The 15,815-nt window shown below is 41.5% G+C and overlaps 1 protein-coding gene across 2 annotated transcripts in view; it reads left to right on the top strand.

The window, feature by feature from the left end:
- The window catches only part of sema3h (sema domain, immunoglobulin domain (Ig), short basic domain, secreted, (semaphorin) 3H), a 209,040-nt gene that overhangs the window by 113,482 nt on the left and 79,743 nt on the right, over positions 1-15,815 (top strand). For both annotated transcript variants that reach the window (XM_073072477.1, XM_073072476.1), the window contains exon 5: positions 11,985-12,078. In XM_073072477.1, the coding sequence (XP_072928578.1) occupies positions 11,985-12,078 (94 nt within the window). The remainder of the gene's footprint in view (positions 1-11,984; positions 12,079-15,815) is intronic.

The raw sequence follows: 15,815 nt of genomic DNA, 5'->3' as shown, positions 1-15,815 counted from the left end.
TGTTTTCTCGGAGGGAGTAAAGCCCAAAGGCTGTCCAGCCTGACATTCTGTTATGTGAAGAAAGGACTTCTTAGTGTGGGATTAGAGCTCTGTAAAGTGCCACACAGTTTTGCTGTACTGCCTCAGCATTACACTCTACTCAGCCTGCTTCTGTCAATGACATATCCTCCACCCAATTCACGTCATCCAATGTGCTGCACTGTATTCAGCTCAGAAGCTGATGAAGTATTTCAAATCCAATATAATGTGGCCAGGAAACTACTTTGTGTCAATAGAGCCATTAAACAAGAGACCCAGCACCCAGCACAATTTAACATATGAGGTACCTTGGAATCAACCTGTGTGTTGTCTTTTGCAGACTGGTCCAATGCCCACCTTGGTGTGGTCTTCCATTGACTTTATTATGGTTACTTTTCTATTACGGATTTATTGAGTATACCCACAAGAAAATGAAATGAATCTCAGGATTGTATATGGTGGCATATATGTACCTCGATAATAAATTTACTTTGAACTTTTAATCCAATCCTGATCATGTGCTGTGCCCCACAGTCAGTAAACTAGTCTGACTTCAGCACAGTCAAGTTCAAAGTTCAAAGTAAATTTATTATCAAAGTACATATAAGTCACTATATACAACCCTGAGATTCATTTTCTTGCGGGTATTCATAGTAAATATGAAGAAACAAAAAAAAAGCAAAATAGTAAATAAATACGCAATAACTATTGAGAACATGAGATGGAGAGTCCTTGAATGTGAGTCTATAGGTTGTGCGTAGTTTTGTGTTGAGGTGAGTGAAGTTATCCCCTCTGGTTCAAGAGCCTGATGGTTGAGCGGTAATAACTGATCTTGAACTTGGTGGTGTAGGTCCTGAGACTCCTGTACCTCCTTCCTGATGGCTGCAGTGAGAAGAGAACATGACCTGGATGGTGAGGGTCTCTGATGATGGATGCTGCTTTCCTGTGACAGTGCTCCATGATGGGAAGGGTTTTTACCCACGATAGACTGGAATGTATCCGCTACTTTTTGTGGGCTTTTCCATTTGTGGGCATTGGTGTTTCCATACCAAGCTGTGATGCAACCAGTCAATATACTCTCCACTGCACATGTAGAGAAATTTGTCGAAGTTTGAGATGATATGCTGAATCTTCGCAAACTTCCAAGAAAGTAGAGGAGCTGGTGTTCTTTCTTTGTAATGGCATTTACGTGCTGAACCCAGGACAGATCCTCTGAAATGGTAACACCGAGGAATTGCAAACTGCTGACCCTCTCCACCTCTGATCCCCTGATAAGGACTTGTTCATGGATCTTCACCTTCTTCCTCCTATAGTCAATAATCAACTCTTTGTTCTTGCTGACATTGAGTGAGAGGTTGTTGTTGTGGCACCACTCAGACAGATTTTCAATCTCCCTCCTATATGCTGATTCATCACCATCTTTGGTTCAGCCAATGGCAGTGATGTCGTCAGCAAACTTAAATATGGCACTGGAGATGTGCTTAGCCCCACAGTCATAAGTGTAAAGTGAGTGAAACAAGGGCTAAGAGCACAACCTTGTGGTGTACCTGTAGGCAAATTGGGGCAGATCCTTGTTGTCCTTCAGGCATGAGTTGATATGTTTTATTACAAACATCTCAGAACACTTTATCACAGTTCACGTAAGGGTTGCTGGATGATAGTCATTGAGGCGGGTTGCCACGTTCTTCTTGGGTGCCAGTATGATTGAAGCCTGCTTGAAGCAGGTGGGTACCTCAGACTGCTGAAGGGACAGGATAAAGATCTCAGTGAATACCCCGGCCGGTTGATCAGCACAGGTCTTCAGTATTTGGCCAGGTACCCTGTCTGGGCCAGATGCTCCCTGTGGTTCATCCTCCTGAAGGGATACTCTCACATTGGCCACAGAGACTGAAATCACAGGCTGTGGGAGTTCATGAAGTTGCCTCCATGTTTTGACAGTCAAACCAAGAATAAAAGGCATTGAGCTCATTTGGGAGTGAAATCTTGTTGTCACTTACAGTACTGTTCCAAGGTCATAGGAACATATATATATATATAGCTAGGGTGCCTGAAAATTTTGCACAGTACTGTAGTAACGTTATGTATTTCATTATACGGTTGCTGCTGCTGCAAGAAAAAAACAAATGTCATGACATATGTGAATGATGATTAACCTGGTTCTGATATCGGTCTATTGTGGACTGAGAGTGGGAAGGGGGCGGGGGGGGGGGGGGGGGGGTGGCAGGAATCATGGTTGGGAAAAGGGGAAGGGAGAGGGGAGGAAGCAGGAAGCACCAGAGGGACATTCTGTAATGATCAATAAACCAACTGTTTGGAATCAAATGACCTTGCCTGGTGTCTCGGGGCTGGGTGTGTCTGCACCTACGTCACCCCCGGCCCAGCACTCCTTCTCTGCCACCTGTCCCACACCGTCCCGCAGTTCTTCACCCACACCATTCCTAATCCACCTTTGCACCTGCCAGATTTACAACCTCACTCTCTGCTCCACCTTGACAAATACAATACTGTGCAAATGTCTTAGGCACACTAGCTATATGTATATACCTAAGATTAACGCATAGTTCTGTGAGGCGCTTGGTTTCACTTTGTAGGAGGTGATAGCGTTCAAGCCTTGTCAAGCATCCTTCAGTGATCCATTCTGAATTGGCACTTCGCATGTGAGATTTCTGGAGATCGTACCTGGACCTCTTGTATTTTACCTGGTTGCCAGACCTGAATGCCGTTGATCTACTCCCTGCAATGATATTTTGTGGAAGATAATTGTATAAAATTTCTTTGCTGCAGTTTTCCTTTTATGATAACGAGAGTCCAATTTTCTTTATTATATTCCACCCTTTGAAGCTTATTTGAGATTTCTATTAGAATTCCTTACATTTTGGTAAGTTTGCCGTAAGAGTGCCATTCTAAGCATAACCATGGTAACGGTTGGTGTTTTCTCTTTGTTCAAGGGAATTCAAAGAGCGTATGTTCACCACCCCTTTTCCATTACTATAATCTAGCAAAGCTTTAGGAATGATATTTACAATCACTAAGAACGACAACGAATGAATTCAAACACATCCACATACTTTTGTGTTAAGGACTACATTGTGAAAGTACCCCTTTAAGGCAAAGTGAGTGATTAGTAATCCTAATGAGTGACAGAGCCTGCCTGTGCGGTTTGTTTGGATAGATTACATCTGGATTGCCACCATTCCAGCTCTACTTTGGACTGGCACAGAGCACTTCAGGCTTGAAAAGCTATAATGTGGCAGGTGACAGGACTACTCAAGTTTTCAAGCGAAAAAAAACCTCTTCAAGAGTGAATGGGGTGTTAATGGATCCTTCCTCTCCTTTTCAGTATAAATTAAGAACACCAGTATTTCAAATGGGCACACACTGAACTAGAGCAATTCAAAAATCCTAGTCTGTTGTCATTAAACTCTTGATAATAACATGCATGGATATAAAGTTGCAGGGATCGTGTATGGCATTTGATTCTGTTGAGGAAACTGACTGGGAAAGACTTGTGTTGGAACTACAAAGAAATTCTATTAATTCTATATGTGCATTTGAGATAACAGTTTAAGAATTAATGTATTTTTATTCAAAGCATCTGGCATGTTCAATTGGACAGAGCATTTATTTAAATTTAATATTACTTCAATGTGGATCTTAATGGAAGCATCCTTCTTTATAATCAAATGTTATATCATTAAATTCTGAAAATGATTTAACGTAATGGTGATGTATTGTGGGAACATTTATTACAGCGAGGCTGAATTTTCTTTATCTTTTCCTTTACATCTGTTTTTCTTCAATATTTGCAAAGACTTATGCTCCTTGAAGGGTCACTGGATGTACCAATATCTCTTGTTGTCATCTGGAAAGGGGCTTTACAGTCATTTCCAATTGCGAGGAGTCTCTAAAATCCCAGCAGTGCATTTGTGCCATCTCTGAGCTTATGGAAGCAGGGCATCTCCCAGAGTCTCCTGTTTGTCTTTTCTCATCACCTTGCTGCTTGAAGTATGTTTATGTTGACAATGTCGAGAAGTGAGAGCTAGTAAACGTGCAGTGAGAGCAACTGGGGCAATGCTATGATGGAGACTGTGATGCATCACTTTAATCAAAAAAGAAATCAGCAGGGGAACACGGTGATTTAGATACAGAAGAGAAATGGAAAGAGGAAACAGAAAGAAAAAAGAAGATGAGGAGATGGTGAGGAGGTAGCGGCAAGGAATGGAACAGGAGCAATGAAAATCTATTAGGATTCCCGTCTTTCCAGAAGACCAAACCCTGTCAGCAGGGAAGAGGAGGTTGTGTAAGATATAGGTTGAGGTCTTTTATTTGCAATAAAGAATAATGATTTATTGCTGTTTTGTAATTTGTCCAGCAATTTGCAATGAGGAAGAGAATTGCAAGTTGTAAATCAGAACAATTTGCTGGATGACTCGTAGTGTTTCATTGTCAGCTCACCATCAACCTCTCCAGGAGTTTCAAGAAATTTCTGCTGTTCAAATAAATTGAACTCACCGCAGAAAAAGAGGAGCTACTGTTTAACACTACAGGATCAAATTTAGTTCTGAAATTTGGCTTCCTATACTGCCATAAAATCACATCAAAAGTTTTCTACTATTTGAATTTAATGTCTTTCCTTTTTTTAAAAAATCTTTTTTCTTCCTGTTTTCCTCTTTTTATTTCTCTTTCTGTATCAAAATCACCGTGTTCACCTGCTGATTGATTTCTTGATCACCCTGGTTAAAGTGATGGATCACAGTCTCCATCATAACGTTGCCCCAGTCTACTAGCTCTCACATCCCAACATTGTCAACATAAATATATTTGAAGCTGCAAGGTGATGAGGTGATAACAGGACACAATAGGAGACGTCCTGCTCCTGTAAGGTCAGGCATGGCACAAATGTACTGCTGGGATTTTGGAGACTCCTCCAGAGACAAAGGTCAGTCTGCAGGAGCTATGATAGGACATTAACTCAATGGTCATCTGTCTCATTGCTGCTTGGTGTCAACCTAGGAAGCAGTGCCAGATTCTTTTCTACTGCTCTCAGAAAGGAGCTACAGGGGCCTTTGGTCCCACACCACCAGATTTAGGAACAATTATTACCCTTCAGCCATCAGGCTCCTGAACTAATGTAGATAACTCTATTTACCTTAACACTGAACTGATTCCACAACTCACTTTCAAGGGCTCTGTAATTCATGTTCTCAGTATTTTTTATTTAATTTTGATTATTATTATTTGCACAATTTGTCTTCATTTGTACATTGGTTGTTTGCCAGACTCTCCCAATATATGAAACATCCTCTCCACATCCATTCCATCTAGGCCTTTCCCATGGACATCTAACGAGGCAAACTATAATGTGGATTCCACGATTTGCAAAATAATCTACCAGACCATTTTCTCCACCATCACATTCTAGAAGTTCAGGGAGGACAAAGGGACAATAGCCTTTCCTATCTTGGACTGCTATTTGGTGAGGAGAGCTGAAAAAATTTAACAAAGAATTGCCCTTTCTGCCACTTTTGAGCTGTTGAGATGATAACTTTCACAGCAGGAGAAACATTTCATGTTTATTTGGATAATCAGTGCTTTCTGTTAAAGAAATCTGAGAAATATATACACAGTAGCCACTTTATTAGGTACAGGAGAGAAACCCGGTGAGGTCTTCCACTGTTGTATCCTATTGACTTCAAGGTTCACCATGCTGTACATTCAGAGGTGCTCTTCTGCACACCACTTTTGTAATGTGTGGTTATTTGAGTTATTTGTGCCTTCCTGTCAGCTTAAACCAGTCTGGCCATTCTCCTCTGACCTCTTTCATTAACAGGTACCGTTATGTATGGAATAATGAGGGAGTCACAGACTGGAATCTGTGTCAGGCCTTCAGATGTTACTTGGACTTGTTTTAATCTCTTCGGTCAGAGGTCAGCTGGGTTACTCCTTGTCAACCCAGGAATAATCCCAAGGTGGTCTGAGGAGCTGAGGAGGTCTGGTAATCCTGCTTATTGGCTTACTGGAGTTCTTACATCAATCTCTTCAAACTGTGGGCAACATAAACACTTTTTTTTAACAATGAGTCATTCTCTGATCAGCTCAGAAGATGTTTCTGTGCTCATGGAATCTATCCTTATAAATCTTTCACCATTCTACAAGTTTGGTGCAAGATCACCTGGGATAGTTTCCATGATGACAGAAGCACCTGAACAGAGTCACTGGTGATCCTTGGTCACCAGAATAAATGATCTCCAATAACTCAACTGGACAGGACTGTTGCTTGTTTCCAGATAAATGTGGGTTGCACATTGGCTGCAAGAAATATGAAGCTCGCAGGGACATCTTCACATTGGGGCATAGTCATTCCATTGGAAGAGTCTTGGGCTGAAGTGTCAACTGTTTATTCCCCTTCATAGATGCTGCCTGACCTGCTGAGATCCTCCAGCATTTTGTGTGTGTTACCCTTCATTCCATTTGTTGTCTTTGAGTTTCGGTTTGTAATGACGGATAAATCCTCAAAACGTTATCCTGTAAAAACATGCTTTATCAAATGTTATATCTTTAAAATGAGCCAGTATGGATTACACAGTTTGCAAGAGTAAGATGAGGACTTGCCAAAACAAGTTTATTTGGAAATGAAAACCATAGCAGGGTTTTTTTTTCCACCCTCGCAAGCTCGGGTTTAACTAATTTCCTTAAATACGGTTTAGTGAAGTACACTATCATCCACCACACACAGACAAAAGTACGTATCAAACAACCAGCCAACCAAGCTGACAGTGCCTGAGCTTACACTCTACATTCTGCACGCTACTAAAAGCTGATTAATGGCATAAAACTTAGTCAATTTGTGCTGAAGTTGGCCATTAGCTGTTGGTGCTGCATTTTAACGGAAACCTAAACCGCGTCTGGAGTTGTACATTTCAGACAAATGGGCAGAGTTGAGTTCATCTGTTTACATTTGCAAATTACAATTGTAATTCTTGCAAACTAATAAAAGCATATTAATCTTTCCCACTTAAACGAATTGAAACAAGAGAAAGAATGTCTAGGCATTGAACAAAAGAAAACATTTTAGCAGGAACTTGAATGTAAAACTCAGACTGACAGGAGAAGTTGCTCGCTATTTAGTACAGATGTCGGGATGTTATGTTACAGTTGTACAAGACGTTGGGTGGAGGCCACATTTAGAATATTGTGCTCAGTGTTGGTCACTCTGCAATAGAAAAGAATGCAGAGGAGATTTATGAGGACGTTGCCAGGACTCGAGGGTCTGGATTCTGGAGCATAATTGAGCAGACTGGGACTTTATTCCTTCGAGCGTTGGAGAATGGGGGTGATGTTATGGAGGTGTATAAAATCATAGGGTGAATGTCCACAGTCTTTTCCCCAGTGATGGGGAATCAAGAACTGGAGTACATACAGTGGGTTTAGGGTGTTGTGATTTAATAGTTTTAATGGGGAGCCTAAGAGGCAAATCTTTTACCCAGAGTCTGGTCAATACATGGAATTTACAGCCAAAGGAAATAGTTTAGGTAGGTTAATGAGCAACATTTAAAAGGCACTCCTTTAGGTTCAAGTGTAGGTAATTTTAGGAATATAAGCCAAATGCAGGCAAATGGGGCGAGTATAAATGGGAATCTGCATGGACTAATTGAGAAAGAGCTTGCTTCCATGCCGTGCGATTCCATAAAAATATTCAAACCAAATTTAGTTAGATATTATGAAAGTTAAACTGCATGTTACCGGGAGAATTCTGCTGTTGTAATATGTGGTAGGTTTCTGCATCCATACATGCAAATGTCTGTGTGAAGTAATTGTGAAAATGACTGCAGAGGTACGTAGCTTTCATGTGATGTTGTCTGTGAAAGGTGGCATCACTGTTAGCTTGTGCTGCTCCCTAAAACATAGAAATTTGTGGGAGGGGGAGAAAATTGTCTTTTGCCACGAGTGTTAAACAGAGAAAAGACTATTGGCCCCAGCATTTTCTGGAATGAAATGAAATCAAATGTGCCAAAATGGTCAGGTCGAAAACTTTCTTTGCACCTCTACCCCGTCCCCGCTCAAATTCTATGAAGTCACTTGGATCTGATTGGGAACAAAACTACACCAGCTCATTTATTTAGAAAGTGTTAATTAAAACAAGACAGTCCAGTTGGAAAAATGTATCTCAGAGTGGAGACAACTAAAACATGCAGGTCAGAAAGTTCGGATCAATACTGTTTGCATATGGGTGTCAAAGTCCAACCTTTATAATTTTAACACAGTTTGGTATTGCAATCCCAATTTGAGAAGGGACATAAGGTCATCAAGTTATGTTACAGAAAAAAGAGCCATTCAGCCCTTTAGCCTTGGAGGTGGGGCTCCTCACACCCTGCTTCAGCTAATCTTTCATCCATTCCTTCTTCTTCACTGGCTATTTGTTTGGCTGTTCTGGTAATATTCTTGCATCAACTGTTTCAGTTTCAGGAATATCTAATATCCAGCTGGCGTCCGCTGTAAATGTGTGAATATGAATGAAAAGGCAACATTTAATGGGAGATGGTTTGATCAGAAGTGGAAAGGGATTTGCTTCTTTCACCGAACCACTCCCTATTCCCCCAGCCCCTAAATCTGATGACAGGATTCTTTGAAAGACCTTACCCCGGGGATTCTCGAAGAAAACGTGAGTGGCATCACTGGTAGAGCGGCTGCCTCATGCTTCAATGACCCACTTTCAATCCTAATCTCCGGATGTGTCTGTGTGGAGTTTCCCTATGACTGTGTGTGTTTCTTCCAGGTGGTCTAGTTACCTCCCACAACCCAAAGATGTGCACCTTGGTAGATCAGCTGGCTGCTGTGAAATCGCACTGATAGTAGAATCTGGGAGGATGAATGTAGGATAAGGATAAAGGAAGTGTTAAACACAGGAAAGAATATTGGCCACCATTTTCTGGAATGAAGTGGAACCCCTGTGAATTTCGGTGCTATGTGACACGGTACACACAAACTAGGAGCAGAAAGAGGCCACTCAGCTCTTTGTCCCTGCAACACCATTTAACCAAATCATGGATGACTTCATTATACCCTCAGCTTCCCATTCCTCGCTAACCTCTGTATCTTTTAACGTTGCTTAACAAGAATCTATTCACTACCACCTTAAAAGTATTCATGTACGCTGCTTCCACTAACCTTTGAGGAAAAGAGTTTGAAAAAACTAAGAGAGGAAAAAAAGAATGCCATTTCTTCCTTAAATGAGCTGCCCGTATTTCTAAAAATCATCTCTTATTTCTAGGTTCTCCCACGCAGGGACATGTCCTCTCTACATCCACCTTTATTAGGCACCCTGTAAAGTAGGCATTTAGTGTGTGGGGAATAAAAACTTGTCTACAGCAAAGGCAGTTATTGGGGTGCACTGTGTAATGTCACACAAACTGCTAGACTGTGCTTGGGTCAAAGGTCAAGCCAGCTGCCATATTGGCAATGGATGAACGATTCTGGATCATAGCATCACTTACACAATACAGTTAGCTGCCCTCCTGCACTGAAGTCATATACAGAACACAGATTTACAATCCTTTGAGGCAGAACCTTAAGACTAATAACATACATGTCATTCAATTCTCTCTTATGCCACTTGGATTCCCTTTTCATCTGGCATATAAAGCTGCAAACATTGTTCGCTATCTAAAGAGAGCTGGCTCTTTCTCTTTGTATGCCCGTCCCAAGTGTCTCATATGACTGCACAAACACAACAGTGTCATAGACTTACAGAGCTTATTTAAAGTTGTAAAATGTCCTAAGATTTCTTTGGAGAGAAATCATGTTATTAATTGGCGGTATCAAAAGGAAATAATAGTACAGATGCATTTCAAAGAAATAGGTTTTATAGAAAATCAATATCAGAGCATAATATATTCTGTTTTATCTCTTGAGTACAGTTTGTGCTTTTTGAACATAGAACATTCCGGCATGGTACTGGCCTTACAGCCCACAACGTTGTGCCGACCTCTTAATCTACTCTGACATTGATCTAAGTCTTCCCTCCCACATAACCTTTCATTTTTCTATCATCTAATTTCCTATCTAAGAGTTTCTGCCTCTACCAGCACCCTAGCAGCATATTCCACACGCCCACCACTCTCTGTGTAAAAAACCTACCTCGGACGCCTCCCTGCTGCCCCAATCACCTTAAAATTATGCCCCCACTTAATAGCCAGATTTAATGAGTTGTTAGTACCAATGCTTGGCAAAATCATATTTTATGTTATTAACAAAATTATTGTAAATGAAGATTGGTTTTATGTACATAAATAATGCTAAAATTTTCATCTGCTAAGGTTTTATTCCATTTATTCACTAAAAAAACCAGAAGCCCGGGAGCCAACTATGAAAGGAAGTTGGGAGGAGATTCATGGTGAAAACTGCAGAACTTTGGCCCCAGCACGCTGAATACAGAGCCATAATTCATGGAAATTAGGATATTGGGAATATGCAGGTAGCAGAATTAGAACAGAATTTGGCAGAATTAGAGCCTGAACGTTAAGCAATGTGCCAATCTGCTCCTTCTGTAGTGAAAAGCTTTTCACTAGATTAAGAGTAAGCAATCGAAGAGAAACTCAATGAGTAAAACGGCAAAGTCAGAGTCAAAGTCAAGTTTATTGTCATACGCACTTGTATGTATGCACAGGTACAATGAAAATCTTGGGGCAGCATCACTGGCACAGAGAATCGTATAAGCTGCAGACACAAAAAATGTAAATCATACATAATTTTAACATTAACATTTGAGATTAATGACTCATTTTGGAGACCCAGTTCTGAAGCAGAATCACCTTCATGTCATTGTATCTTCAGCCATCCAGCCTCCAAGGCCTGGAATGGAATTCCTTTCTGAAAACATCAGCTTCTCTCTCCTTAGAACCACTTCTTTTACTAATAATTTGACCATTTACCCTCATGCCCCCTACTTGGTTTTGAGCTCAGCTTTTCCAAGTTAAGTCATCATTTTTATCATCACATGCATAACAACATATAGGTACAATGAATCATGATGATTCAGGCAACGCACAGAACATTAATTATACATAAATTATACAAGGCGGTGAAGAAAAAGTCTGTGCAAAACAAGACATCAGTGCAAAAAGACCCACAATCAGAGGCAAGTCCGTGGCAGGACAAGTGATGGTCAATGGATGGGGTATAATTTGGGTTGTGCCGGTCAGTTCAAGAACCTGACAGATGTAGTAAAGAAGCTGTTTCTGAACCTGGTGGTATGCAGCTTCAGGCTTTTACATCTTCAGCCCAACTTCTGCAACGAGCAAAGGACATGAGCCTAATGGTGGGGATAGATACGGAGGTAAGGAGGCATTTTTTTAGCCAGAGAGCAGTGAATCTGTGGAATGCTCTGCCACTGACTGCGGTGGAGGCCAAGTCCATGGGTGTATTTAAGATGGAAGTTGATAGATTCCTGATCAGACAGGGCATCAAAGGGCATGGCGAGAAGGCAGGTGTATGGGTTTGAGTGGGATCCGGGATCAGACATGATGGAATGGTGAAGCAGACTCAATGGGCCGAATGGCCTAATTCTGCTCCTATGTCTTCTGGTCTATATTGTCCTTTGAGGTAGCACCTCCTGTAGATGCTTTCAGTGTTGGGGAGGACCGTGTGTGATGGACTGGGCAGCCTCCACGGCTCTGTGCAATCTTTTGCTTTCCTGTCTGTGATGCAACCATTCACACAATTTGGAGCTTCTTACTGCCTCCTTTCTCATGTGATGCAAGTGCCCTTGGTCTATTTTCACAAATAACCATAGTCAATGTACTCTGCATGAACCTGGCAGCTGTGTCATCTCCACAAGATATGTAAAGATGTCTTTAGGCGGGGGTAGCTGAGAGCTGGGGCGCGAATGCCGGGTGATTCTTTTGATGCTGGTATCTGTTACTGTAGCTGACCCTCTGCATTCCTTCCTGCTTCTCCGCCCACTGCAGGATGAGCTGCTAACGCTGAACCACGAGCAGACAGAATGTGGCAAGGGGAAGTGTCCGTATGACCCTCAGCAGCGAATCGCCTCAGCAATGATTGGTGAGTAACTGTGGAGGGGAACTTCCCCGGGTGGAGTGGAAAATGACTGGGGCCGTGTGCCATTTTGGAAATGTTTGTACAGGCATGCTTTCCAGTTGCCATTGAGAAATACCTGTTAAAATGAGTAGGTTGTGATAATAGTCAGCTCTTCTAACAAGTGCTCACTATAGTCTTGTTTCTGTGTACTTAATGGGCTTGATGGAATTCGTGGCAAGTGAAGATTGATGTGACTGGATGAGAGAGCTCTGTTCCTTCGCATATTTGATGTCACCATTAGGGATTGCACAGCCTGTTCGGTGCCATCCTCAAGTGCCTGATATTTCAGCTTAGACTGAGTGATTGTTCTGAAAAATGATTCAACATATACAAAATGGCACAAGATTATGGTGATGGGCCACCCCAATCAGAGAGTCTGATATCTCCCACTCCATCCATTGACAGTCGAGTGCAATGTAAGGCTCTTTCATCATCCTCTGAAAAATATGGCTTGATGTCAACCTCTTGACATTTAGTGATATTTTCTATTTCCCATGTGACATATCACTGCAAGCACTGAGTGACAATGCCCATTCATCACTCGATTATTTGGCTTTCATCCTTGCAGAAAACACAGTTGAGATTGTCCGACACATGGAAATCTTAGCTCAGAATTTGAATCTAGAGTCCAAAAGGGAAATGATGGTATGTGGCTCAATGCACCACACATCAGAATGTGTACTTGGTTGGACTCGAACCAGTACCCAGAAATAAAAGGCTAACAGTTTAATCCATGTACAGACACATCAGCATTATAACTAAACTCTGGATCATTCACTGCATAAAGTGACAGAATTCTGTTCATTTCTTTGCTGTCTTTCACAATATGGGGATGCCCCAGCCAATGAAGGACATTTGAGGAACAGTTGTAATGCAGGAAATATTGCAGCCAATTTTGTACATTGGAAAATCGGACAGCTTAATTTTAGTGTTAACTTTTTGAATAACTTATTGTAGTGACAGTAGTTGAGTAGTTAATATAATGCTGAGCTGTAATCAATAAACAGCCGATGTAGGTATTGATGTTCCAGGTGAACCAAGACTGAGTAAGATTGCATCAGCTGTCGACCTGTTCTGATGGAACTCAAAATGCAGTAGGTCCATGTCTTTGCTTAGGGAGGAGTTAATTCCACCTATGACCAACTTCTCAAAGTGCTTCGTAATGGTAGATGTGGTTACCAACAGGAAGTATTGTTGAGGTAGCTTACCCTGCTGTCCTTGGGAGTCAGTATGACTGATGCCCTTTAGAAGCGGACGGGAAACTTACTGCAGCGGTGACAGAGATCGAAGATGTCCTTGAACACTCCAGTGAGTTGGTTGACACAGGTTTTCAGTGCCCTGCCAGATAGACCATTGGAGCCTGATGTCTTGCGAGGGTTCACTCCTTAAAATGCGTTCTAACACTGGCCTCCGAGACAGAGATCACAGGGTCACCAGATGCTGCAGGGATCTGCACAGGTGTAGTTTTATTCTCCCTTTCAAGGCGTGCACAAAAGGCATTCAGCTCACTGGCGAGTGAAGCATCACTGGTAGTTATGATGATAGGTTTTACCTTGTGGGAAGTAATGGCCTGAAAATCCTGCCAGATTTGATGTGCATCAGATTCCATCTCTTGGAATTACTTTTTTGATTTTAAGATAGCTTTCCATACAGTAAGTCATAGTTGGACTTCTTTTAGAGTTCTAGATCATTGTCTTGAATGCCACAAATCTAGCCCTCAGTTGCGAGAGCAAAGTTTTCAAAACCCAAGTTTTGAAACGGACCTTACTGAGGCAAACTCCTTCAATATAATTAGACTCATCACATGACTCAAGTCTTAAAATAACTTACTTCAAAGTTAAAAGCTCAAAGTAAGTTTATTATTTGAGTATCTATATATATATATATATATATATATATATATATATATATGTCACCATACATGTGCCCTGAGTTTCATTTTCTTTCAGACATTCACACTTGAACAAAGAAGCACAATAAAATCAATGGAAAAACTGCACTCAAATAAAGATTGACAAACTGAGCAAATGCAAAAAGAAACAAGTAATAATAAGTAAACAAAAAACATTGAGAACATGATTTGTAGAGCCCTTGAAAGTTGTGCAATGATCAATTCCGTGTTGTGGTGAGTGAAGGTGTCCACGCTAGTTCAGGAGCCTGATGGTCGAGAGGCAATAACAGTTCCTGAACCTGGTAGTGTGGGATCTAAGGCTCCTGTACCTACTTCCTGATAGTAGCAGTGAGAAGGGATCATGGCCTGGATGGTGAGGGTTCTTGCTGATGGATGCTGCTTTCTTGTGCCAGCAGTCCTTGTAGATGTGTTCAATAGTGTAGAGGGTTTTTCCTGTGATGAATTAGGCTGCATCCACCACTTTTTGTAGGCTTTTTCGTTCTTGGGCACTGGTGTTAAAAACTGGATCATGATGCAACCAGCCAGGATACTCTTCACTATGCATCTATAGAAGTGTGTGAAACTTTTAGATGAAATGCCGAATCTTTGCAAACTTCTAAGAAAGTACAGGCTGTACTTTCTTTGAAATAGCTGGTCCAGGACAGATCCTCTGATATGATAACACCCAAGAATTTAAAGGTTAATGACCCTCTCCACCTCTGATCCCATAGTGAGCACTGGCTCATGGACCCCCAAATTCTTCCTCCTGTAGTTAATGAAGAGCTCTTTGGGTTTCTTGATGTTGACTTATAGGTGTATTGTTGTGTCACCACACAACCAGGTTTTCAATCTCCTTCCTATATGCTGATTTGTCACCTCCTTTAACTTGGCTAACAACAGTGGTATCATCAGCAAAGTTAAATATGGCATTGGAGCTGTACTTAGCCCCACAGTTGTAAGTATAATGCGAGTATAGTAGGGGTTAAGCACACTGTCTTGAGGTGCACCTGTGCTGATCATAATTGTGGAGGAGATACTGTTGCCAATCCAAAATGATTTTAAGATCCCTCCTAGCGAAAGCCAACATAGATTGGGTGATCACTTAAGAATTTTTTTGTTCAGACACTTAGGATGACCCTGCATTCTTGACTGCCTTCCATTGCCACATTGACCCCTCTGACTTTGGACTATTACGCTATTCTAATAATGGCCAACATAAACGCAAGGGATTGCATCTCACCTTTGACCAGCTACATGGTACCCCTTTGGATTCAACACTGAATTGAACAATTTCAGATAGCCAGCTTTTCCTGTTTGTGTCCAACCTGGCTAGTTCTGATAAAAGATCTGTAATGTTAACTCTGCTTCTTTCTCTCTGACCATCTAGTTATTTTCAGATTTCTCTTTTTATTTCCAATTGCCGGCATCTGCAGATTTTTGTTTTGCTTTTAGATTAAAAAAAATCTAGTGAGTAAAGAGCTGGTGGGCGAAACTTTACATTCTAGGGTAGTCAGTGGGTGACACGAAAGGAGGAAAGAATTAGTCTCGGTCTGCTGCTTTTCTGTTATATCCCACAGACTCAGCTGTTTCCCAGGGATCTCCATTTCTGGTAACCCATCACAAGGTTTTGTGATTTATCGTTGAGATCTGGTCAGGGAGGACTGACTGTTGCTGGCTTAGGTAACCTAGTGAGTTAGCAGCAGCTGTCCGACCAGCTGTCACTAGTGGAGCTGCCGAGTTGCAACCTATCGTTCCACAACATGCTCTACTCATGAACAAGGAGTCACACAGGATTTCATTACTGTACTGT

This window comes from Hemitrygon akajei, chromosome 19 (assembly GCF_048418815.1).
Source record: "Hemitrygon akajei chromosome 19, sHemAka1.3, whole genome shotgun sequence".
Lineage (NCBI taxonomy): Eukaryota > Metazoa > Chordata > Chondrichthyes > Myliobatiformes > Dasyatidae > Hemitrygon > Hemitrygon akajei.
The sequence above is the reverse complement of the archived record's forward strand: the minus strand, read 5'-3'. Positions and strand labels throughout refer to the sequence as shown.